This window comes from Octopus sinensis, linkage group LG12 (genome assembly GCF_006345805.1).
Source record: "Octopus sinensis linkage group LG12, ASM634580v1, whole genome shotgun sequence".
Classification (NCBI taxonomy): Eukaryota; Metazoa; Mollusca; class Cephalopoda; order Octopoda; family Octopodidae; genus Octopus; species Octopus sinensis.
Window position 1 is genome coordinate 19,628,452 of NC_043008.1, and position 26,700 is coordinate 19,655,151.

The following is a 26,700-nucleotide window of genomic DNA, read 5'->3' on the forward strand; positions in this document are numbered from 1 at the left end:
ACCGCTCCCCCATAATTGCCTGTCATGTGCCAAAATTTGAAAGCATTAATGTATGTCTTCTTTATGTATTCAAGCTTTTCTTTGCTTTATTTTGCAGTCCTTATATCAACAAACGAAACGGAGAAGGCCGTATCCAGCGAAAAGGATGGCATGCTGACTGGCTTAATAGTAGGTGGAATTGCCTTGTTGATGGTTATTGTTCTCATAGTCGGGCTCTGCCACAGTTCATCCTCAATTACTTTTTACCAAAAACTTCCAAGTAAATATATTTGATTTTATAAACGTTTTCATTTACTCTATTAGTCTTTGTGTAACCCAAATCGAATTTTGATTTAAGCTTCTTTAGATAATTTCTTCTTTACCGTTTGTTTTTCTTTCTGTTTTTGAGAAGGCGAAATATTTTGAATCCTCAAAAAGATAAACCTGATATATTTTTATAATCCAAATATCAGAAGCAGAGAACGGTGGTGAGATGAGATATGTATGGAAATGGGAATGAAGAAATATCGGGAAGTTATTTCAACAGATAATATATATGGAGTGGAGAAGTATGTAAAGAAATAATCAATGGTGGACAGAAAGATCGAACGAGAGAGAGAGAGAAAGAAAGAACAGAAAGGGAAAACACTAGTGAAATTTTAATTAGTATTACAATAGTATGAGAAAATATAAATACAAATTTAGGTTTATAAAAACATTTCGCTTTTATGATATCGGAAACGAAATACGAAAACTCCAAAGAAATTTTAAAAAGATTTTAAAAAATAAGCTTCAATCAATTATCAGATATTTCCTATCTGATACTAATCTCCTTTTACTCAGATAAACTCTGTGGTAAAAGAAAATTCGTTTTTGTTTAAATTTTGCTTTAAATTTTGATACTTTATACTGAAACACTTCTAATAACCTTTGGGGTTAAATTCATTGGATTTTCATGCATTTGTGTTTGACGTTTTATCGAATTTAGTGGGAAGGATGGTGAAATGCAATATAGATATTAGAAGCTAATAACTAAATATAATTTTGCCTGACTTCATTGTCAATTGATCGTTGCCCCTCTTCACTATTTGCACATAATTAATTACAGTTTAATTATTAGTTTGAGAAACAAAAGAAGACTACGAAAATACTATATAATCTGAAATAGATTATGAGACGACATATCCCTGAGAGCCAAGTCCTTATCATTATTCATGTAGAGCTCTGTAAGTTCGTATCCTGCCGCTAACACTGATATATAGCATTGCCAACACACCAAAGTATCAGAGACTCATAATAGAGACACGAAAATTAAGATCGTAGAAAACAAGTAACCTACACTACAAGAAACAATGAATTACATAAACGATCGAAGAGCGATATGAAAATTTAATGCAAATGTCAGTCACTAAAGCCATCTACTTCTACATCAGCACCTTAATAATTATTTCTAACTCAGACGCAATGCTCCATTTTATGGTCATGATATCGGAGTCAATACGTTACCTGTACTTTATTTTATAGAACCCCACTCACTTCCCCGGAGTGATTAAAAACTGAAGACATTTGGCTTAGTAGTAAAGGTGTTTGTTCAAAGTTCATGGTTTCGATTCCGGAACAAGCCGCTCCTTTGTGTTCTTGAGCAAAACGCTTCGAAACCATGTCACGTTGCTTCAGTATATTAAGCAGTGAATAAGTCTACGAAAGACTGGTGTCTCGTTCAGGGATGGAGTCTGGTGATCTCGGTCACTTATACGCCATGGAAACCGTGTTGCCGTCCATGTGCGGTCTCGGACTCAAGACGGTAAAATCTCCAATGGTTAATTATGATGGAGCATTGAAAAGCGTAGTTAATCACGTCGGGACTTGAACTTACGACATAAGGAGTCGGAAGAATCCTCGACAACATTTTCCCTGATACTTCATCGACTCTGTCTCTCATGCTTAATTCTTTCTACAATAGGCACAATGCCTGTAATTTGATGGGAGGGGTCTAGTCGACTACATCGACCCCAGTGTTTCACTGATACTTAATTTATCGACCTCAAAAGGCTGAAAGGCAAAGTCGACCTCGGCGAAATTTTAACACAGATCGAAAACACGGACGAAATGCCGTTAAGCTTTTTGCCCGGAGTGTTAACGATTTTTCCAGCTCGCCGCCATTTTCCTTTATAATGGTTTCAAATTTTGCCACAAGTGTAGGTTTTACCTGCTCGCCGCCATTCCTTCTTAATAATAATGATTTACAACAATGGCAAAACACCACATGTATATTGATTAATTTTTATTTATTTTCTATTGGCGGTAGAGGAAAGTAATTTACTCTTTCTTTTAACCACTACTTCTCGCTTTGTTTTTAATAATAATAATAATCCATAAAAGTGGCATATTTCTAGACATTTTCGTGCGTGATTGTAGAGTTGATTAATATGATCTTCTATTTGGATTCATACATAAATCAATCTCAGAAGTGGGATAGCCAAACATAGGAAGTAATAGACGATGATGGTGACTAATGAGCCCGTTGGCTGACATTGTAGATCAAGCTGGCCCACTCACTACAATCCAATGCATTTTCGATCAACTCGCTTTAATTCGGTTTGAAAAATGCGTGATTTTTCGAAAGCAATACTCCTTTCTGAATTCTATCCTTGATGGTGATGACAAGCAATTCTTTCCCAATTCACCTCCCAACTTTCAAATTGTTTCAGTAAGGACTTTATATAATCTTTAAATCGTAGGCTTAGCTCCTGTTGGGGTGCTTACAGTACAGAATTTGGCCATATACAAGAGATGCTATCAAAACGTTCACGAACAAGTTCTATAGCACACCAAAAGGTTGCGGAACACAGTTGCATGTGCAATGGGAGCTAGCAGTGCCATTCATCACTGTGACATCATAATAGTGAGCCGAGTGGTATCGCTGTATTTATTTTGTACCTTGTGAAATTTGTGTTTTTGTGATGTATTGTGCGTTAAATTGAGACGTTAGCTACAGTGACATTGAGCATTCCTCGGCAAGCTTAAGGCGACAAGGCATTGGATCGAAAGTAAGGTTTCGAGTAGCACGGATTCTTCAAAAGCAGAGCAACATCCCTGGAATAGGATGCGCGATATGGAAGTGCCTCAGTCCTGCCAATTGAGAGTTTAACTGCGACATTTTGAAGCGTTTTGGGGAGGACATTCGATGAAAGCGACCGGGAGCGCGAAAACTGGAATTTTCCCGATGGCAATGCATCCTGTCACCGAGCTCTCATCACTTGTGAGTTTCTCTCTCAAAGCATGGCATCGCTTCCATACCTACCCTATTCACCAGATTTAGCACCTGCAGACTTCTGTCTCTTCCGAAGCTCAAATGCCGTCTTAACACCTTTCTAGATATCCTGAGCGAATCGCAGAAGGTCCTCGACTCGCTTACGAAAAAGGACTTCCAGGCAGGATTCCAAAATTGGCTAGAATTCTGGGGCTAGTGTGTTGCTGTGCAAGATATCTATTTCGAAGGAGATGATATTAAAACTTAGTTAAATAAGTAATTTTTTTATTAAGCATAACTAGTCCTAGAACCTTTTGGGATCACCTTGTATCATCTATATAGAGATCCTCTGGCCCGATCATTAATCCGATCAGTGCTCTAAATTTTCTCCCAAATCTGCACCCTTTAGACACTACATAATTGCATAGTTTTCACAAAGTTAATTGAATTGACAATAACATATCTAATAGAGTGAATTGCAATACTATTTTAATCAACAAAAACCCCATCTGTAATGGGAGTTATTACACATATAAATATAGTTTCCTGGAAATAATTTAATTGTAGCTATAACACGTTAATTGATTCGTCTTATGTTGAGGCGAGTTAACGTTGAAGAAAAGTTCGCAATACAAAATACAAAAATATCACACAAAAATTCACGGGGCCTGTAGACTTCAAATTTCTCCTACTGGCCCTTCCGGCCACAAAAAAGTTTCCAGTTTAACACCAGTTATATTAATCTCACATGCTAGGGAGTACATATAAATAATATGGCTCTTATCTATTTAAATTTTGCAAAATGCAGTAAAACTTTCTTAAATATTGAAGACTGTGCGTATTAAATTTGGAGTATATCATACAACTAACTTTGATATAAATTTAGAACATAAAATGACATCCGCAATGTTTCAGCGAAAAAGAACATAACGATAAATAAATAATGTATTCTATTTGAGAAAAATTAATTTAACATATCTAAGACTTGTATGTCATCTGTTTTCTCTATAAGCTTTGACTCCTAACGAGTAGCTTGTCGTAGTAAATGACGCCTTAATTAAAATGACATTTCTAATAAGTGATTTCTGAGAACGTACATCCAAGATAAGTATCTGATTCTAGACATAAGAAGCCTTAAAACACATATAGGTATACACAAATACGTGTGAACAAACGCATATTCATATATGTCTTATAATGTACAGCTTCATTAATATCTAAAGATTGTGCAACAAATTGCTTAAAAGATTTCCATTCAATATTAAGCCATTCTTGATGAGATCAGACAACATTTACTTAACCAATCTATCAACTTTTGTTAATGCCTAAAAAATGTAGGTTCGTGCTGCATAGGCAGCCATCGAATTTTGTATCGGAAAGGCTTCTTCAGCCCTATATTTACATGCTTTTATTTAGATTTACTTGCTTCAAAAACCATGTTCCCAGGGATATTTATCAATTCTTATGACGGCAACAATATATATAAAAGTATATGTGTGTAGATATATATTTATATATGTAAGTTTACGTAAGTCTGTGTTTGTGTGTGTGTGTGTGGTGGGTATGCTCTCCTCAACAGCGTTATGGCTTCTTGAGTTTATGGAATTTCACAATTCAGGAAATTATATATTATACCTGATATTCAAATTTCCAGAATTCGAAAGCTACATTTCCTTCCAGGCAAAATGGGTCCTTTCCAGGGGTGTATATATGTGCGTGTATGTAAATTATGTTGTATTAGAATGATTATCCACCTATCTGTCTGTCTATTTGCCTGCCTGTCTATTTGCTTGCCTGTCTGTCTAGTCTATCTATATCTGTCTCTCCATCAATTTCTATGTTTTATTACATCCTCCACACTCACACACGTATACATCAACATTGATCATCACAACTATCTGCGAACAATACTGACTCAAAGAACATCAACACCAACGCCTATACAACGACCATAATTCCAAACACACCAACACCGACTCAAAGAACATCAACACCAACGCCTATACAACGACCATAATTCCAAACACACCAACACCGACTCAAAGAACATCAACACCAACGCCTATACAACGACCATAATTCCAAACACACCAACACATTCGTGAACAAACCTTACAGCAACAATATAAGCAACACTAACTAAAATGATAACAATGACAACTGATAATTTGTTAAGTAAGGTCACTTTTAAAAAATGAATGGAATGCTCCCGGAAAAGCATACATATATGTGTCAATAGGCGGCGACCTGGCAGAAACGTTAGCGTGCCGGGCCAAATACTTAGCGGTATTTCGTCTGCTGTTACGTTCTGAGTTCAAATTCCGCCCAGGTCAACTTTGCCTTTCATCCTTTCGGGGTCGATGAATAAAGTACCAGTTTCGCACTGGGGTCGATGTAATCGACTTAATCCTTTTGTCTGTCCTTGTTTGTCCCCTATATGTTTAGCCCCTTGTGGGCAATAAAGAAATATATATGTGTCAATATGGAGCAATACAGCTAATAGGTAAAAGTTGAACACCATCATCATCATCATCAACGATACTATCACCATCACAAACACTACTATCAACGCGAAAACCAATACAATCAATACTACAGTTCCTACTAACCCTCGAAATTTTGGATGACCAATTTCAAAGGACATTTTCTTTCATCCATTCTGGGTCGATTAAAATAAGTAGCAGCTGAGCACTGAAGTTGGTGTAATCGATTTTTCCCTTCTTCTAAATGGCTGGCAAAAATTTCAAACCAATAATAACGTCAATATGGTAGCAACGTCTCGAGCCACAGATGTTTTATAGCAAAGGAAAGATTTTTTTCTGTGCCTGTGTCCGTAAAGTGTAGATATTTATGGCTCAACTCCAAAGGTGCAAATGGTGAAGTGGCTATGAACCTAGTAACCCTTCAGATATCTGTAATAATACAGTATTTTCTCCAACTTCATCCTTTCCTTTCTCATTCCATTCTTAAATCCATAGGAATATAAAAATGTTTTACTCTCACAAACAGTACTTTCCTCCTCCTATATCTTACTACATATTGTTGAAAGCCTCCGCTATTGGCTTTACCTACAGTTCAAGATGTCTAGAAAGAAAACATCAAGGGAAACTGAAGGACGTAATGCATTAAGAAACCATAAACCATAAAAGGATTGCGCTGGATATTAAGCTTGACTCCTGAAAAAAGGTTTGATGTGAGAGAAGGAAATCAACCGCATTAAACGTTAAAGCTTGCAAAGTAAAAACAACACGTAAAACAATACGTAAAACAATACGTAACAATAGAGAAAAATGCTAAACAAATTACTCAACCCACATCTCGGTCCCCCATTTTTGCACTCATCTAATTGGATACATCAAACGTGACGGTTGCTGGGCGTATGAATCGATGATTTGTCTCGAATCCTGGCGCCAATTAGCACAAGAGAAATTATGGAAAAAATTAAAAAAACATGAATATATTGTAGGACAGTTTTCAGATGCCAACCTCCGAAAAAAATGAAGCGTTTCACGAAAAGCTTTTTCTTGTTATAAAGGCTGGTTTCAAAGTTTGAAGAAGTTTTCGACTTGCACAACAAAACGATGACAAAAATGGCCAATAAAACTCCTATTTTTGATACAAATGCTGCTCCAAATGTCTTGCGCAACTGGGAAAAAATTTGCTGGAGCAATTCTGCAGGTTTGATGAAACTCCACTTTTATTGAAGTTCATGTCTACTAGATATTTTTTATTTCCTGAATCGAAAAAAATAACACAAGGATTTAAAGTTTCCAAACAATCGTCTGGCGCTTCTGGGAAGAAATGGCTTTGGAGATCAAATCTCCTACACATCTAAAGTTTTTGAAGAGTTACGCAACGTTTAATTTCGTGATTAATAAATAAATTTCGTGTTTAAATAAATAGATGTGTCTAAGAACCTTTTCCAAATATTTTCGTCCAGCTGTAGAAGGGAACCATAAACTATTTCGAACAAAGCGTTGCTTCTTCTAACCGCTGCAACAAGCCACCTGGTGAACTTAAATGAACCTTCTGTGAATGTGAATATAGAATATATGCCCCAAGAATACAAGACGAGTAACTAAATTGCTTCCGGTTTCTTTATCTGTTGATGCGGTCAGTGTACATATAAATTGATACAGTGAGTGTGTAGGCGCGATGCTTTTCTGGTCCTCTGTCACCGCTTTACAACTAAAGCTGAATTTTCTTTATACTCCTATAACATAGTAGCTTATCGGAATAGTCTTATGGGATAAGCAACGGACTTAAAGCAATAACGAATTGATAGGCTAAACCATTGAAAGCCTTGCCCAATATGACTGCAATCTGCTGACTGGAACAAATAATAAAAGAAAATATATGTGATAGAGAGATAATTTCAAGAGATTAATTTGTTTAATAAATTGTTACCGCTGGTGTAGGCTGTTGTCTGTATTGTTGTCTATAAGGCTAGATATTTTGGAGGAGTATCGGTCGGTTATATCAAGTGATGCTATATCTTATTGTATCTAGCATACACTGTAAATCCTCGAGTATAATCCGCATTTTTTCCCAAAAATTTAAAGGTCAAAATCCCTAGATCGTACTATATACGAGGTTAAAAATGAAAGTTATTTTCTAAGCAATGTCCGAGTCTCTATTTGCTGTTCGGCAATGTTTATTCAGACGCATTTTGTGATGTCAGGCATGAAAATACCTTAAGCTAAGCCTGAAAGCAATGAAGTCATAAAAGAATCAGCCATAACTTGCAGTAAGCAACATTTATTAAACATTATTATTGTTATTTCTTTATTTTCTGCAAACAAAATGTACAAAAAAGCTACACGTTTGCATTACGTTACATGTACGATAATAATAAAGGGCGTTACCGTATACATTTTTACAAAGCAAGGACGTTATATAGATCTCCTTGACTCAAGTTAGAGAAGGGGTGCGTATTATACACATGGTTTAGATTTTTCAGAGGTACAGACCCCTAAAAATCCCCTGCGTATTATACTCAAGGGCGGACTATACTCGAGGATTTATGGTATGTGATCGCAGCGTGACTTCAAGTCAGAATTTAAAACGGCGAATAAATATCCCAAAGTATTTTCCCCGTTACTCTAACGAATGTACTAATCAACCATATTTAGTGCAATTACGTGGATTGGGAATGTCTAAAACACATTGTTAACACGTAAAACATCGCAACACACATACAGTAACATATATATAATATAATTAATTACTGATCTCGTGTACGGTATAATGGAAACGAAATCAAACAAATGAAAGCGAATTTAATGAAGAATAAAACAATGCAATAACAATACAATTACAAAGATAATTTAACAGATGATATGTTCACAATAACGAATCAGACGAGAATAAAATCAAAGAAGAGGCGGGGAAATATTAATAAAAACAAACAAAAAATCTGAACATCAGAAACAACACTAACAAAAAAGGAATAAAAACCGAAACAAATCAAAAATACAAATGGATGAAAATAATAAACAAATAAATTAAAAGTTAAAATGTTTGGTAATATTTCTGAATTATCTTGGTTAATTAGTATGTAATTTAGATTGTACTTATTTCTAACTGTAAGTTAGACATCACTAGTATTGTTTATGATTAGCTCGCATGACTCAATTAATTTCTGCTTTTTTTTATATATGTTTTGCAAGCAATGCTAAGCATAGATTTTTTTCTATATGTTTAATTAAACTCTATCAGAATTGCCGAATGAAACGTAACTAATTTTAATGTACACAATTTTCATTTGTAATTATATTTATGCAACCATATATATACGCTTTGCGTATCTTTGTAAGACAAAAGAATGTATCTGAATTTGTGTATACGGATGCATGTATACACACACACACATGTATACATTTATATATTTACAAACACACACACATATGTATATATATATATACACACGCTCACAAACACATATATTTCGTCTATAGATTATTGTTTTACTAATAATACATACATACGTACATATATATATATATATACATACATACATATATATATATATATATATATATATATACTTCTAATATAGGATGAAGCTTTTTTACAGAAAAAAAATTTCATCAAAAAATGTGGCAGCATATTAACATACCTGTAAGGTTAAAATTATAAACAACTTATAAACAAGGGCTAAAGAATAATATTTCTATACCAATATGCTGATAACAGACTTTTAAATCGTCAATTTCCACATATTATTTACTCGCTACAGAAAACACGTAGAGCTGAAATCTAGGAAAGCTAGCGAACATAATTTTTTAAAAAGTTCGTTATTTTTTTATTGAATCAATTTCGGAATTAATCTCATAATAGATTTTTTTCTCTTCAGTAGAAAGTACGAAAAGACATAAATGAAATATTTACATGCGCCCATGGAAAAAAGCGGAAGCAAAAATCATGAGTACTTATAAGTATCCCAGATACATCGTAAAGTTGTGAGTTCAATTTCCCGTGACCCATTGTGTTCTGAAGTAAAACACTTTATTTTACGTTGCTTCAGTCAACTCAGCTAGCAAAAATGAGTAGTACCCGTATTTCAAAAGGGCCAGCCTGTTCACATTCTGTATCACTGAGAAACTCTTCTAGAACTACATTAAGGGTACACATATCTGTGGAGTACTCAGTCACTTGCAAGTTAATTTCACGAGCTGGCTGTTCTGTTGATCGGATCAACTTGGACACGCGTCGTCATAACCGATGGAGTGTCAGTTATTCCTTAAGGCGCGCGGCCTAGCGTTTAGTTTACTTAGCTGGAGGTCATCATATAGGTATTTCATTTGTGGTACAGAGGGTAACACTCTGTCCTTGAGCAAGGCACTACATTGCATGTTGCTCTGGTCTATTTAGCTGCAAATTAGAGCCCCTCACAGTCACTGATTAATAATCAAATATATAAACATAACATCGTTAGGAGATTCACTAATTACATAATACTTGCACATCTTCACGAAATTATGCATACGCACCCACATATACATATATAAATATATACACATACAGACACACACATGCGTATATATATATATATATATATATATATATATATATATATATATATATATATATACGTGTGTGTGAGTGTATGTTTATATATACATATTTATATAATTGAACGCATGTAAGCGTCTGTGTGTACGTCACTGACGCAAGCACACACATATACAACTCATGCACACACTCATATATAACTCATACACACACACATATATATATATATTCATGTGAATTGACGTGTATGCATAGATGTACATCTACTACTGTTGGACATGTTTCGATATAGGGACTTCAATAACGAATAACTGGTTAATTATACAATATTTCACATTGTTATTCTAATTAAGTGAATCATTGACTTATTAAGGAGAGCCATATTCTACAGAAACCGCCGGCTAAATTAGATGCAATTGTGTACACGAGAGAGAAAGGAGTTGTGTTCAATAGAGAAAGAAGGAGAAGGCGGAGTGATACAATGCATGAGTGAGTTTCAGAAAGGATTAGCAAGTGACGGTCGTTGATGTTTATAATGAGAATACGGACGACCATAAAATTATGCAATAACAACGAGAGCAACAACAAAAACAACACCCAAAAGAATAGATTAAGTGTAATTATAGCATTAATCTTCATATTTCAATATCTTGTAGGGGGTTCACACTAAAAGTTAACTTAGAAATGAGGCAATTTGCTGAATAGATTTGTGGGGCAGGTCGTGTGCACTATTACCAGTCGTCACCCGCCAGTCATTATATTAGGCTGTCTCGATGCTTCAGCTCTTCCATAGCTGGAGCCATCCAATCTGATGAATAGTAATGAACATTGAACGTGTCGAAGCTAAATGAGAAGGCATTGGGTTACGAATGTCGACGATTATAAATATAAATTACAAAGCCGATTTTAAACATTGTATTTCAGTTTTCCCCTTCATAGAGCTCTGCGTGTTAAAAAGTAAAGAAAAAATAGTTTGGGTTCATAAAAACACAGCACACGCTGACGCCATAGATTAGCAAATAAAATTCTTTATTCATTTGGAATGACATACACTTGAAAGACGTGTGTGTATGTGTTTGCGCATGTGTGTGTGTGTATGTGTGTATGTGTGTGTGTGTGTGTGTATTTTGCCTGTAAAATATAAACGTCATTATTTTCTGTGTCCTGCTTTCATATGTCATTAACCGAATCACAATTATTACCATCGGTAATACAATTATTATTACTTCTACAACATCGATACCATCATCAACACAGAGACCATCCTAATTATTGTTTTTAAATTTCAATTTTTTTAGCATGCGATATTCGTTCGGGGCGCCTTCATTCTTTCTCTGAGCAACTCTCAACTTTAAGCACAAATGTTACTCCATTGCTTAGCAAAAATTCACAATTACTAGAAAATAAAACAAAATTAGTACATCGTATCCTCCAGACATAGAACTAATGTAATAATTTGAAGAATATGTTAATAATTAGACGAGCATCGTTTTCTGCATTGTTCAATGATTAGATTTTTCGTTACTTCAGCTAAATCACGAAGACGAGAATCCATAAAAGCACAGCTGGATTATGAACCAGAACTAGCGCAGTCAAAGAAGCGCGAGTTGCCTGTGATCAATTGCTGTATCATCCCGGCCTCTCAGATTGAGACAGGTAAAAGGTAAGCGTTTATATGGATCTATGTCTTTGTTCTTCGTCTATAATCTTTTCTACTCTAGGAACAAGGCACAAAATTTTGGGGGAGGAGGCCAGTCGATTAGATCGATCCCAGTACGCAACTGGTACTTAATTCATCAACACCGTGGGGATGAAAGGTAAAGTAGACCTCGGCGGAATTTAAACTTAGAACTTAAAGACAGACGAAGTACCGCTAAGCTTTACGCCCGGCCTGCTAATGTTTCTTATTTCTTTATTGCCCACAAGGGGCTAAACATAGAGGGGGGAAACAAGGACAGACAAAGTGATTAAGTCGATTACATCGACCCCAGTGCGTAAGTGGTACTTAATTTATCGACCCCGAAAGAATGAAAGGCAAAGTCGACCTCGGCGGAATTTGAACAAAGAACGTAAAGATAGACGAAATACCTATTTCTTTACTACCCACAAGGGGCTAAACACGGAGAGGACAAGCAAGGACAGACAAACGGATTTAGTCGATTATATCAACCCCAGTGCGTAACTGGTTCTTAATTTATCGACCGCGAAAGGATGAAAGGCAAAGTCGACCTCGGTGGAATTTGAACTCAGAACGTAACGGCAGAAGAAATACGGCTACGCATTTCGCCCGACACGCTAACGTTTCTGCCAGCTCGCCGCCGTGTTCTCCGTCTATAATAGTGAATACAACTAATTTATTAAAAATATTGACTGTACATCTTTTATCTTATATCATCACTCAATTATTCCTTTCAGTCAATCGTCTCCAGACGTACTATACCGCACACATAACGAGTTAAATGGAACAAATCAATCTCAGCACTTATTTTCCATCGGTACATGTTGCAGAAACGCTAATGTTACTCGAACATAAACAAACCAATAACGGTTGTCGAGCGGTGATAGGGGACAAACACTACACAAATACAAAGACATGCACACGCGCACACACATTCGACAGGTTTCCATAGAGCCTCCGTCTACCAAATTCACTTACAAAACATTGGTCGACCCGAGGCTACAGCAGAAGATACTTTCTCAAAATACTGTGCAGTGAAATTGAATTCGAAACCATATACTTGCAAAGCGAGCTTCTTAACCGTAACAACATGCCTGCGCCTAACAACACAGCCATGCTTGCTCCTGAAGATTTTACAACTGTATCGCATGTCTCTCCAGTTTTAGTTTCGACTATCTATCAAAGGAAGCAGATAATACGACCTTCTACAAAGCAGAAAAGAACTATAGTCAAGCGCTAGTTATGAAATTTAGAGATCTTTCCAAAATCACAATGATTTCTCACAAAAATATAGAATTTTCTTAGCCCATTCAACAAAGTATTTTGATTAGTTATGCAAAATGTTTTCTTTCAATAAATCAATAATCGACTGGTTCATAATTGGCTCCGTATTTACAAGCAAGTCATGCATTTCTGTAGAGTAAGCACTTTGTAATATGCAATAATGAATTGCTTTACACATTCATTCACACACTCACATCTATCTGTCGGTCTGACTAACTATCTATATATTTATCATGATGATGTCGACGATCATCATTACTACTACTACTACTACTACTACTACTACTACTACTACTACTACTACTACTACTACTACTACTACTACTACTACTACTACTACTACCACTGTTGCTGCTACTACTACTACTACTACTACTACTACTATTATTATTACTACTACCACCAATACTACTACTACTACTACTACTACTACTACTACTACTACTAGTACTACTACTACCGCTTCCGCTGCTGCTGCCGCTGCAGTAGCGGCGGCGAGCTGGCAGAGTCTTTAGCACGGTGTGTATAAAAGGCTTAGTAGTATTTGATCCGTCTTTATGTTCTGAGTTCAAATTCCGCCGAGGGCGACTTTACCTTTCATTTTCTCAGGGTCAATAAAATAAGAACCAGCAGGGGACTGCGGTCGATGCATTCGAGCTGTTGGCGTTTTTGTTGTTGTTGTTGTTGTTGTTATCATCATCATCATCATCATCATCATCATCATATCCATCATCATCATTTTTATCATCATCATCATCATCATCATCATCATTATTATTATTATTATTATTATTATTATTATTATTATTATTATATTATTATTATTATTATTATTATTATTTAGGCGGTGAGAATATCAGAATCGTTAGCCGGCCGGAGGGAAATGCTTGACAGTATTTCGTCGTTACTACGTACTGTGTTCATATTCCCTCGAGGTTAACTTTGCCTTTCATCCTTTTGGTGCTGAAAAATAAGTGCCATTTAAGTACCGGGGGCGATGTAATAAACTATCCCTTTTCCCGAAATTTCAGGCCTTGTACCTAATAGTAGAAAATATTATATTATTATTATTATTATTTATTATTATTATTATATTATTATTATTATTATTATTATTATATTATTATTATTATTATTATTATTATATTTAGGCGGTGAGAATATCAGAATCGTTAGCCGGCCGGAGGGAAATGCTTGACAGTATTTCGTCGTTACTACGTACTGTGTTCATATTCCCTCGAGGTTAACTTTGCCTTTCATCCTTTTGGTGCTGAAAAATTAAGTGCCATTTAAGTACCGGGGGCGATGTAATAAACTATCCCTTTTCCCGAAATTTCAGGCCTTGTACCTAATAGTAGAAAATATTATATTATTATTATCATTATTATTATTATTATTATTATTATTATTATTATTATTATTATTATTATTATTATTATTATTATTATTATTATTATTATTATTATTATTTTTATCATCTGACAAAAACTGTCTGCTTATTTTCCTGGGTATGTTGGAATGTGTCAGCTGCCCACAGCCACAAGGTTATAGTTATGATTGTTTATTCAAGAACCCTGCAGAGAAGTCTGGCATTTCCAAGCAATGGTGATTTTTGTGGGAGTTCTATCTTTACATTTGTACCAATCTTTTTGTTAGTTCAATGCTGATACTCCCAAGCATGCCAGCCACTATTGGTGCCATGTCTACTCTCCTCATTGACCACATCCTTCGTATTTGTTTACTTTTTCTTCTTCTTTGCCTTTGGTCATGTTATCACCGGGGCATGCTATGTACATTATCGTGCAATTTTGGTTCCTTTTTTTAAATTCAAAAATGTCCGGTTTCCGATGTCCAATTTAAGGGTCACACTGAATCATTGCATCCCACAGGATTTTGCAGGTTTCATTCTCAGTAACTCCTTGTATTTGTTCATACCAGCTTTTTGCTCCTTGTAGAGCGTAATATGCACATAGTTCCCAATGGACCATTCTTGTCACGTTTTACTAACTTCAGGCATTCACTGACAATGCTCCTTACCGTTTTTACCCCCTCACCACACAAACTGCATTTGACGGTCTCAGTTGTGCAGCCGGTTCTACACTTCACATACACCACAATCATAGGTGCGTCACATGGTGATCTCATATCAAGATAAACAGCGCATGACCTGGCAGTTGTGGCCCACAAAGGGCTTTCCTCCAGTCGTGTAGTCCATCCCTCTCGAAAGTTGCCCTAACAAGGTTGTTTATGGATGATGAATGAAAGAGTATTGATTCCGGAGGTGAAGTATTCAATCCACAAAGAACTCCTCTCAACACATGGCCATGATGCTTCCCCACTGCATCTGCTCGTGATCAGAGTTGCATATATCCACAGCCACTAAGCAACATGAGAAACAGACACGAAAATCTGTTGCATTGTGCAAAATATTTACAGTTACCCATATTTTATACCAAGATAAACCATGTATATGCAAAAAACTTCCATCAGTTAAGATCCAAAGGCAAGACGGCCACTATCTGGTACTGCTTCAGGTTATTCTTGTCGTTGTTGTTGATCTTCTTCTTCTTCTTCTTCTTCTTCTTCTTCTTCTTCTTCTTCTTCTTCTTCTCCTCCTTCTCCATCTTTCTCCATCTTCTTTCTTCTTTTTTCTTCTTCTTTTTTCTTCTTCTTCTTTTCCTCCTTTTCTTCTTTTTCCTCTTCTTCTTCTTCTTCTTCTTCTTCTTCTTCTTCTTCCTTTTCTTCTTACTCCTCCTCCTTCTTTCTTCTCCTTCTTTCTTCTTCTTCTTCTTCTTCTTTTCTTCTTCTTCTTCTCTTCTTCTTCTCCTAGCTATTATTATTGTTATCGTTGATGGGTTTGAAATACTCTGTCGGAAATGTGTTGGGCAAATGGAGAATAAAGTAGAAACTACCGGAATAACGTATTGCAGTGTGATCGATAAGTGAATCTATCATTCGCTTCGAAATCACTCACTCACACGCTCATCTACTCACTCCTTCCCTCCTTTCTCTCTCTCTCTCTCTCTCTCTTACTCTCTCGCATACACCGAACATATATGCATATATATGTATGCACTGAGGTTCAGATGCATGCACACACACACACACACATACGCTTATTTATATTTATACGCTCATACATACACCCACACACAACCAGACATACACAAACACACGCGTCTAAATATATCGACAGAGTTAGCCAAAGAAGATGGGCGGGATAGAGAGAGAGAGAGCAGGATACAGGGGGAGCAGGAGAGAGGGAGGGAACAAGACAGAAAGAGAGAGACAGAGAGAGAGAGAGAGAGAGAGACAGAGAGAGAGAAAAGGGGTGTATTTGTGTTTGTGGATATCTTATCAGATTTTGTCTCGAAATTGACTTATTCTATAGACACAGAACATTAAAATAAATAACTGGCAGAAAATAAATAGTGGGGTCGATAGGATCGGCTGAGTCATCAACCATGCCCCTAGTCCAATAAGAGATAAATAAATCTTAGGACGGATGTATATATATGTGTGGTATATATATATATATGTATATATATCTATATATGTATATATAGATATATATATTATATATATATTGTGTGTGTGTGTGTATATATATATATGTCTGTAATATAGGTATATATAGTATATATATCTATATATATATATATATATAATATGTGCATAAAATATATGTGTAAGTATACATATATATATATATATATATATATGTATATGTGTTTATATATATATGTATAGGTATATATGTATATATGTATATAAATACATGCACATATATATGTGAATATATATATATATGTGTGTGTGTGTTTGTATGCTTGTGCGTGCAGGGATGCATGATATTCATATATATATATATATATAAACATGCAAGCTCCATCCTCTTCTATGCTCACATACATATATACATACAAACATAGATAGACAGACAGACAGACAAACAGATATATAGATAGATAGATAGATAGACACCTACTTACATACATACATACTTACATACTACATACATACATACATACATATATACATACATATATACATACATATATTAATGGACCCCAGTACTCCTCTTTTTAAACTGGGACGTATTCTATCGATTCTTATGCCTAACCGCCATATTACTGGACGTAAACTCATCATCGTTTGTCATACAGCTGTGATATCAAACGGACTCATACACACATCCACACTCACACACGCACGATAAATTTCTTTCAGTATTCGTCAACCAAATTCATTGGCATGACTTTGGTGAATCCGCGTTCATAGTTGAAGATACTAGCCAAACTTTCCGCGTATTGGGACTGATCCTGGAACCAAGAGATTAGGGAAAAAGTGTCTTACCTCAGAACCAAGCTTATATACATACCTATATACGTGTATATTATATAGTATATATATATATATAGTATATATAATATATATATATGTCACTACATATAATATATATATATATATACATACATATACGTGTGCACGCGCGTGTATTCATATAATATATATATATATATAGTGGGTGTGTGTGTATATATATATTTATATATATGTATATATATAAACGCTGATGTATGTATGTTTATATATATATATCTTATATACATATATTTATGCATATATATACATAAATATATATATAATATGTATGTGTGTGTACGTTTTTATAACCAGGTATGTCTGTCTATGCGTGTGTGTTCGTGCGCCTGTGTGTATGTGCTTTGTATGTGTAGAACTTGATTCCTGGTGCAGATATCAATGTTATTGATTCCACTTGGCTGAATAATATTCATCGTATATTTTGAATAGCCAATTATAAGTCGTAATTACAGCAATTTTCGATACGTAATGTCTACATATACTTGTTAGCAAATTTTATGATAAATGTAATTGTATTAAGGAAAGATATTCCACATCAACGCGACGGATAAACATATCCGTTTGGTTTCTGAAGCTTCTATTATCAAGATCTTGCTAGCAGTTTTGTCTTCAACGCATGCAAAAGGGCAGCAAAAAGTTCAAATCGGTCCGTTTCAATCTTTACAGGTCACTTTAGACCACGGTTGGGGAAAATATTAAGTGCGGCGGGTAAAAATTTCCAATGCAAAATGTGCGCGGGCCGGTCACAAGTTCAAATTGTTATATCTCTTTTACTCTTTTACTTGTTTCTGTCATTCGACTGCGGTCATGATGGAGCACCAGCTTTACTCGAGAAAATCGACCCCAGGACTTATTTTGTAAGACTAGTAATTATTCTATCGATCTCTTTTGCAGAACCGCTAAGTTACGGGGACCTAAACACACCAGCATCGGTGGTGAAGTGATGCTGGGGGGTGGGCAAACACAGATACACAAACACACACACACACAAACACACACACAAACACACACACACACGCACACCTATATATATATATATTATATATATACACATATACATATTTAACGACAGTCTTCTTTCAGTTTCAGTCTACCTAATCCACTCACAAGTTTCGGTCGACCCGAGGCTATAGTAGAAGTCACTCACCCAAAGTGCCACGCAGTGGGTCTGAACCCGGAACCATGTGGTTGGTAAGCAAGCGACTTACCACACAGCCACTCCCGCGCCTATCTGTGTAAATCTTGTATATATCTATGTATAATTCGATATATATTAGTAAAGATTACTTTAACACATCAAATTAATGCGCAACATCTTCATTAACGCCACCACTGAATTTAGGATTTTTATATTACTATATTTTATAGTTTTCAGTAAGTGTAGTTGGGTCTCAAGAGGGAGGTAGTAACAAAGCAATGCGTTTTAAAGTAACAGCAAAATTTCCATTCAAATGGCTATTACCGAACTATTCCTGTTCCAACGTGAGCCTTTTAAGTCGTAGTCAAAACGTGACCTATATTGCAAATAGGCATACAAATATTGTGTAAATTTTATAATTGAAAAATTTACTACATTTTGTACATACGAGTTTTTATCAGCCTGCAGGAGCAACTCTGCAGGCCGGCGGAGTTTTCCTTGCCTCTGCTTTAGACAAGCAAAGGAGACTAAGTTGGTTGATGATAACTTCTTTTGCAACTAGTTGAGTAATTTATATTTCGTGAACTTAATTTTGAATGGATATGCGCGAAAGAATGTTCGTGTTTAAATGAATAAACACCTCGTGAGAAAACAGCACGTGCAAATGAGAAGATATGGCGGTGAATGTTTATATTGGGGGATAAAAATCAAGCGGTGTGAGGTGAAAGATAAAAACCGAGACGAACATGGAGTTCTGAGCACTGGTTAATAATTTTTCTGTGTGTGTATATATAATATATATATATATATATATATATATAGGCCTGTAATACAGGTCAGCGGGCTCCAGATTTGCGTTACTATCGATCGATGGATACCATCCGTGCTTATAACATCATAACGCACTTTAAAGTGCAAGATTGTGCACTAACAATTGGCGGAAATGTCTTAATTTGACTGCACTATGATTAAGAAAACTGTTTTCTATATTCTCTGTTTTCTTTAAACTATTATTGATACACACACACACACACACACAACCACACACACACACACACACACATATATTATATATATATATATATATATATATATAAATATATATATATCATCATCATTTATCGTCCGTTATCCACCCGGGCGTGGATTCAACGCTTTTTCAAGATTCGGCAAGCCGGAAGTCTGTCTGTTTTGGCAAGGTCTTCCGGCTGTTCTTTGTGTGGAGTGGCTGCATTTAACTTGGCAGCAGCACCGGTGGGCTAAGCAAGTAACTTTCCAGGAAAAAGGTATTTAAAGGGGTGGGTCAATGGAGGATGTACACAGGTGATGGGAGATTAGAGTAGTCTTATTCTTTTATTCGAAATTGGTGGCCGTGTGCCAAGACTTGAAACAAATATTATAAGACGCTACAGCGCCAGCTAAAATGCTTAGCGACATTTCTTGTGATCTTACGATCTGAGTTCAGATTCTGCCGTATTCAAATTTGCCTTTCTTAGTTTCGAGGTTGATCAAATAAGGACCTTCTGAGCATTGACGTCTACAAAACCGACTTAACCGTATTACGACATTGCCGGCCAAGTGCAAAAGTTTGACAGCAATATTATAAGCCCCTGCGCATCAACCATTTCATCTGTAGGGTAAATCTTCGACTTTAAGTTATTTGTTTCGTGCATTGTCGTTGTCTCACAGGTTCAATTTAGAGACACTGGAGAATAATATAACGCCAGAAAGATTAGGTGTTGTAGAGTCCGAGAGTTTAACCGTATGTTCATAAAAATACAGTTATATTTGTAGTTAAGACGAGAGATTGTATCTGCTTTACGAATGAAAACTGGAGTTTTAATTGCCTCAACATCAATTCTGTAGCGTATGTTGAAAGGTATTACATTTTTGTCTGATTGTAATATAAATTCTGTTCGTGAATGGTATTTTTTTTTGGGTGCTGCGGAGGGAATGTACGTATATGAATGTATATATACCTACATTTATGCACGCGCGCCACACACACCACACACACACACACACACACAGACATCAGTGTTTGTGTGTATATGTATTTGTAGTTTTGTGATTAGATCTTTGGATTCACGATTTCTAGAATGTGGATTTCATTCCCGGACAGGGCAGCACAAGTTTGTGTCCTTGAGCAAAGCATTCGCGTTGCTCTGCAAGAGTGGCAGAATCGTTGGCGCGTCGGCAGAGATGCATTACTCTAATATATTCCGATTCTCTGTATTCTGAGTTCAAAACCTACCTGCTTGGCGAAGCCAAATTGAAACCACTCCACTATTAAGTCCCAGGAATTTATTTAACAGCAGCAGGGCAGGTATATATGTAGGAGTGTGTGCTTAAGTGTGTATGTGAATATATATATATGTATATATATATAAAATATATATATATATATATATATATATATATATATATATATATATATGTATGTATGTATATGCATGTATGTATATATATGTATATGTATATATATATATAGTATAGATAAATATGTATATATATATATATGTATGTATATATATATATATGTATATATATAATTATAATATATATATATATATATAATATATATAATAGAAAAGATATAGATATATATATGTGTATATATATATATATGTATATATATATATATACATGTATATATATATATATATATATGTGTGTGTGTGTGTGTGTGTGTGTGTGTGTGGTGTGTGTGTTTATGACAGATTACTTTATTGACGAGGTGGAATGCTAGGCAGCTCACCATCGACACGCATTTCTCACATTTACGATTGCTGTCGGATGAATCCCTTGTCTCTCTTCAACACGCATATTATGGCACGGGAGTGGATATTCTCTCTAATGAAAAAAAGGAAAAAGAAAACGGAAAGAAAAAATGAGAACAGAAAAAAAGCTGAAGAAATTTCAAAGAAAATGAATGTGAAAGAAGAAATGGAAGAGAATAAGAGTAAAACGAAAACATCAGGAAGAAAAATTGTGCAGTGGAAGCAAAAAAAAAAAAATAGATCTGAAAGAGTATCTGGAAATTTCTGTAAAGTGACATTGATGGCCGCTGCGAATTATGGTGATGAATATAAAAGACTTACGGAACCTATGAATGAAGTATGATTTGATTTTACTGGTGAAGTGCGTAATATAATTTAGAGACCCTATTTAACTTAATAGGATTTGGAACTAAAGAGCTTGCGTATACTTTAACCTCCCTTTAGTGTTTTCAATATATATATGTGTGCGTGTGTGTGTTCGTTCACAGACATAAAGAGAATGAGTTATGCGAAATGACTTGGTAGGGTTATTGACCTGCGTTTCAGAAAAAAAGACGTAGTATCTCCCAAATGAGATAATTTCTCGCTATATTGACACCACTTTGCCTTGCATAGAAGGTAAAACGATCGTTTGGTACCAACTGGGACCGGTTCGAAGTAAGAAGAGGAATAGTATCTCGAATCAAACATTCTTGAAATTTTACATGCCATTAAGGAAAACGCAGTTTAACTCTTTATGGATGCGACGAGAAAACTTTAGGCACGTGATCTGCTTAAAAAAAAGCATCATTAGTACAGTGTTTATCCTACATTTCTTTCAAAAGAATAATACAGGTAAATACTTGTGCGAAAAATGAAAACAACTATGGTATTGACAGTTTGCTCAATGCGAAAATGCGTTAAGTTAAACAACTCCGAGTGGTTAGTGGTATATATTTGAGCAACAACGGCTATTAATTGTATATTACATCACATACAGTTGCATAAATTTGAGTGTATATATATATATATATATATATATGTGTGGCTGTGTTCCGGGTTCAGTCCCACTGCGTGGCACCTTGGGCAAGTGTCTTCTACTATAGCCCCGGGCCGACCACGGCCTTGTGAGTGGATTTGGTAGACGGAAACCAAAAGAAGCCCGTCGTATATGTGTATATATATGTATATGTATGTGTGTGTATATGTTTGTGTGTCTGTGTTTGTCCCCCCAACATCGCTTGACAAACGATGCTGGTGTGTTTACGTCCCCGTCACTTAGCGGTTCGGCAAAAAGAGACTGATAGAATAAGTACTAGGCTTACAAAGAGTAAGTCCTGGGGTCGATTTGCTCGACTAAAGGCGGTGCTCCAGCATGGCCGCAGTCAAATGACTGAAACAAGTAAAAGAGTATATACATATATATATATATTTATATCTACAAAAAACACACAAATATATACATAAATTGTACACACACACATGTGCGCACATACATACTCATATAAATATTGGGGAGCATTGGGTCTGATTTTAGCAAGTGGTACTATATACCATACACATTCTATGTATTCATATGTATGTGTGTGTGTGTGTGTGTGCGTGTGTGTGTGAGTATAGTATACATAATAAATATATGTGAAATACAATATGTATTATATATATATATATATATATATATATATATAGGCGTAGCAGATGCTGTGCGGTAAGTAGCTTGCAAATGGTTCTGGGTTCATTCCTACTATGTGGCACCTTGGGCAAGTGTCTTCTGCTATAGCCTCGGACCGACCAAAACCATGAGTGGATTTGGTAGACGGAAACTGAAAGAAGCCCGTCGCATATATGTATATGTGTGAGTTTGTCTCCGTTTGCGCAGCCCCATCATCGCTTGACAACTGATGGTAGTGTGTTTACGTCCCCGAAACTTAGCGGTTCAGCAAAAGAAACAGTTAGAATAAGTACTGGGCTTACAAAGAATAAGTCCTGGAGTCGATTTCCTCGAGTAGAGGCAGAGCACCAGCGTGGCCACAGTCAAATGACTGAAATAAGTAAAAGAGTACACACACACACACACACACACACACACACACACACACATATATATATATTATATATATATATAGATAGATAGATAGATAGATAGATAGATAGATAGATAGATAGATAGATAGATAGATAGATAGATAGATATAGAGATAGATAGATAGATAAATAGATAGTTAGATATATATATATATATATATTATATATAGATATATATATATATATATAATATATATATATATATATATATATTATATATATATATAGATAGATAGATAGATAGATAGTTAGATATAGATATAGATATATATATATAGATATATATCGATGTAATGTAAACTGCGTTACCTGCGTGATTCATAAAATTGCAGTTTTGTAGGTCCTTCCAGAGCCCCTCTTCAAATATTTTAGTAGAATTTTCTATTACCATTTCAATAAGCTTTTTGGTAGGTGGAACCTGAATGTCTACTTGAGCGTAATGACAGCTAATACAACAATTGTTTCCTCTGAATCCGATACATTGAACAAGCGAGCAAATAAATAAGAATGCTAATAGATTAACATGCTATGGGCTAATATGCACCGAAGGTTAAGATGTGAAGATTAGGTGAACTGAGATTTTGAAGAAAATCTGCATGCAATGAATTTTATTTGACAAATATGAATATAAGGAAACTCATTCTCTCTAGAGACGTGCATAATTCTTTTCTGAAAGATAAATTGAAACTATTCTGCAGTTTTTGTTGGCCAGTCTATATTTCCCAGTCCCAATCCTAGAAGTATCCAGATACTATGTGGAGGCGCCTGATTTAATGGTTGGTGTATTGCACCCATGATCATAAGATTGTGGTGTCGATTGCTAGAGCAAGCGAAGTGCGTAGCTTTTTTGCGAAGGGCTTCCTGTCACGTCACTCCAGTTAAGTCACCTCGTAACAAAGTGTAAAGCTGCGAAGAACAGACCAATAGTTTATGTGGTGGTGGTGATGTATGTATGTATGTATGTATGTATGTATGTATGTATGTATGTATGTATATCTCTCTATCTATCTATTTATCTATCTATCTATCTATCTATCTATCTATCTATCTATCTATCTATCTCAGATTTTTCTTGAAAACACACTCTTCGTGGTATTGGCGATTTGATTTTTCTTTGCATGTTTCAGCTCAGAGCTGCGGCCATGCTGATGCACCGCCGTTTTATGTCTTATGTTTAGCATATAGGGTGTCCACTTCGGTGGTCAGTCCTCTTAAATTTGTATGTAACACAATTTTTAATCTTCGATTTTTTAAAATATGCTAAGCCACTGGTTTTAATTGATTAATATTAATTTCTACCATTATTATTTAATTTTAAATAAAAAATGTTCTCTAACAGGAGTGGCTCTGTGGTAAGTAGCTTGTTTACGAACCACATGGTTCCGGGTTCAGTCCCACTGCGTGGCACCTTGGGCAAGTGTCTTCTGACCAAAGCCTTGTGAGTGGATTTGGTAGATGGAAACTGAAAGAAGCCCGTCGTATATATGTATATATATATATATATGTATGTGTGTGCGTTTGTCCCCCTAATATTGCTTGACAACCGATGCTGGTGTGTTTACGTCCCTGTCAATTAGGGGTTCGGCAAAACAGACCGATAGAATAAGTACTGGCCTTACAAAGAATAAGTGCCGGGGTCGAGTTGCTCGATTAAAGGCGGTGCTCCAGCATCGCCTCAGTCAAATGACTGAAACAAGTAAAAGAGTTAAAGAGTAACCGGTAAATTGGCTGCTCTAATTTATTAACTACACAGTAATTTCCGGCCTCAGCGCGCCAAACTGAAGGTATTTGAAAGAATGCACCCAAAATATAATTTGTAGAATTTTATACATGCTCAATTTCGGTTGAGAGTTCTGTATCTAGTTCTGGAAATTGTGTTTTGTAAGCGACAGACTACGCTGAAGATCTTGAATATATGTGCGTGTTTTATATACTTAGATATTAACAAGTGAAACCAATTGGTTCGTAGGTAATCGTTTTAGTTTCATATATTTTCATTTTTCTTCATCATTTTTACATTTTGGCGTTTTTGCTGAGATTTTTTCTTGAGAACACATTCTTCGTGGTAATGGCAATTTGACGTCTATGTTTAGCATGCAGCGTGTCCAGTTTGGTGGTCATTCCTCTTAATTTTGTATCTATCTATCTATCTATCTATCTATCTATACATATATATATATATATTATATATATGTATATATATATATATATACATATATATATAATGTATATATATATATACATATATATATATATATACACACACATTATATATATATATATATATATATATATATATATATATATACATATATATATAATATATTATATATATATATATATATATATACATATATATATACATATATATATATATATATATATTATATATATATATATATATATATATATATATATATATCACTGAATCTGGGAAACCATCTGGTATGAAGATATGACTCGGAAAGTTGGCTCGGAAGGACCGCCTAGTGATTAATTCTATAATAGTTAGAAGATGCTTTTTCTCGCTCAGATAAAGTAAGTCTATAAATGGAAAAACAATATTTTGAATGATATAACATATTTTATATAGGCTGATGTATTACGTGTTTTCGAGTTCAGTAACCATTCGACTTTTTATGGTTTTAAATTCAACGGGTGTGGGTTTCAGTCATATCTCTGGTCGTTAAAATCGGTTGTAACGGATTAAAGCTCTCCACTACGAATAATTACCCTGGCTCTAGGTATGAATCGGTTGCAATCTAATTTGCAACGGAAAAGATAAATGATTTAAATATTTTGACACTGGCTTAAGACTCGAATAAAAACATAAATATTTACTCGTCTTTTTTTAATGGATAGTCGATTCTATATGCTTCACAGCCCAGGGCTGTCGGATATTGCTGTCTTATATTGATAGAAATAAGCGCAGTTGGGCTGAATGACTAACATATTCGCTTTACAATCACGATTTCCTGCTATCGTTCTCTTATTGTAGTATTTTAGTAAATGGAGGCATTGTGACCAGGCTGAAACGTTGTGGCAGATCGTCGTGGTTGTTGCATCTGTAATTAAATGCCCGAGCTTTGCCATGCACTGTGTCGAACTGAATGTATGTGGTGTG

General features: G+C 35.3%; 1 protein-coding gene across 1 annotated transcript in view; it reads left to right on the plus strand.

Moving 5' to 3' along the window:
* Positions 1–26,700, plus strand: part of LOC115217824 (probable serine/threonine-protein kinase drkC) — a 171,558-nt gene that overhangs the window by 70,600 nt on the left and 74,258 nt on the right. The window contains exons 6-7 of the mRNA XM_029787505.2: positions 98–259; positions 11,777–11,909. Coding sequence (XP_029643365.1) covers positions 98–259; positions 11,777–11,909 — 295 coding nt within the window. The remainder of the gene's footprint in view (positions 1–97; positions 260–11,776; positions 11,910–26,700) is intronic.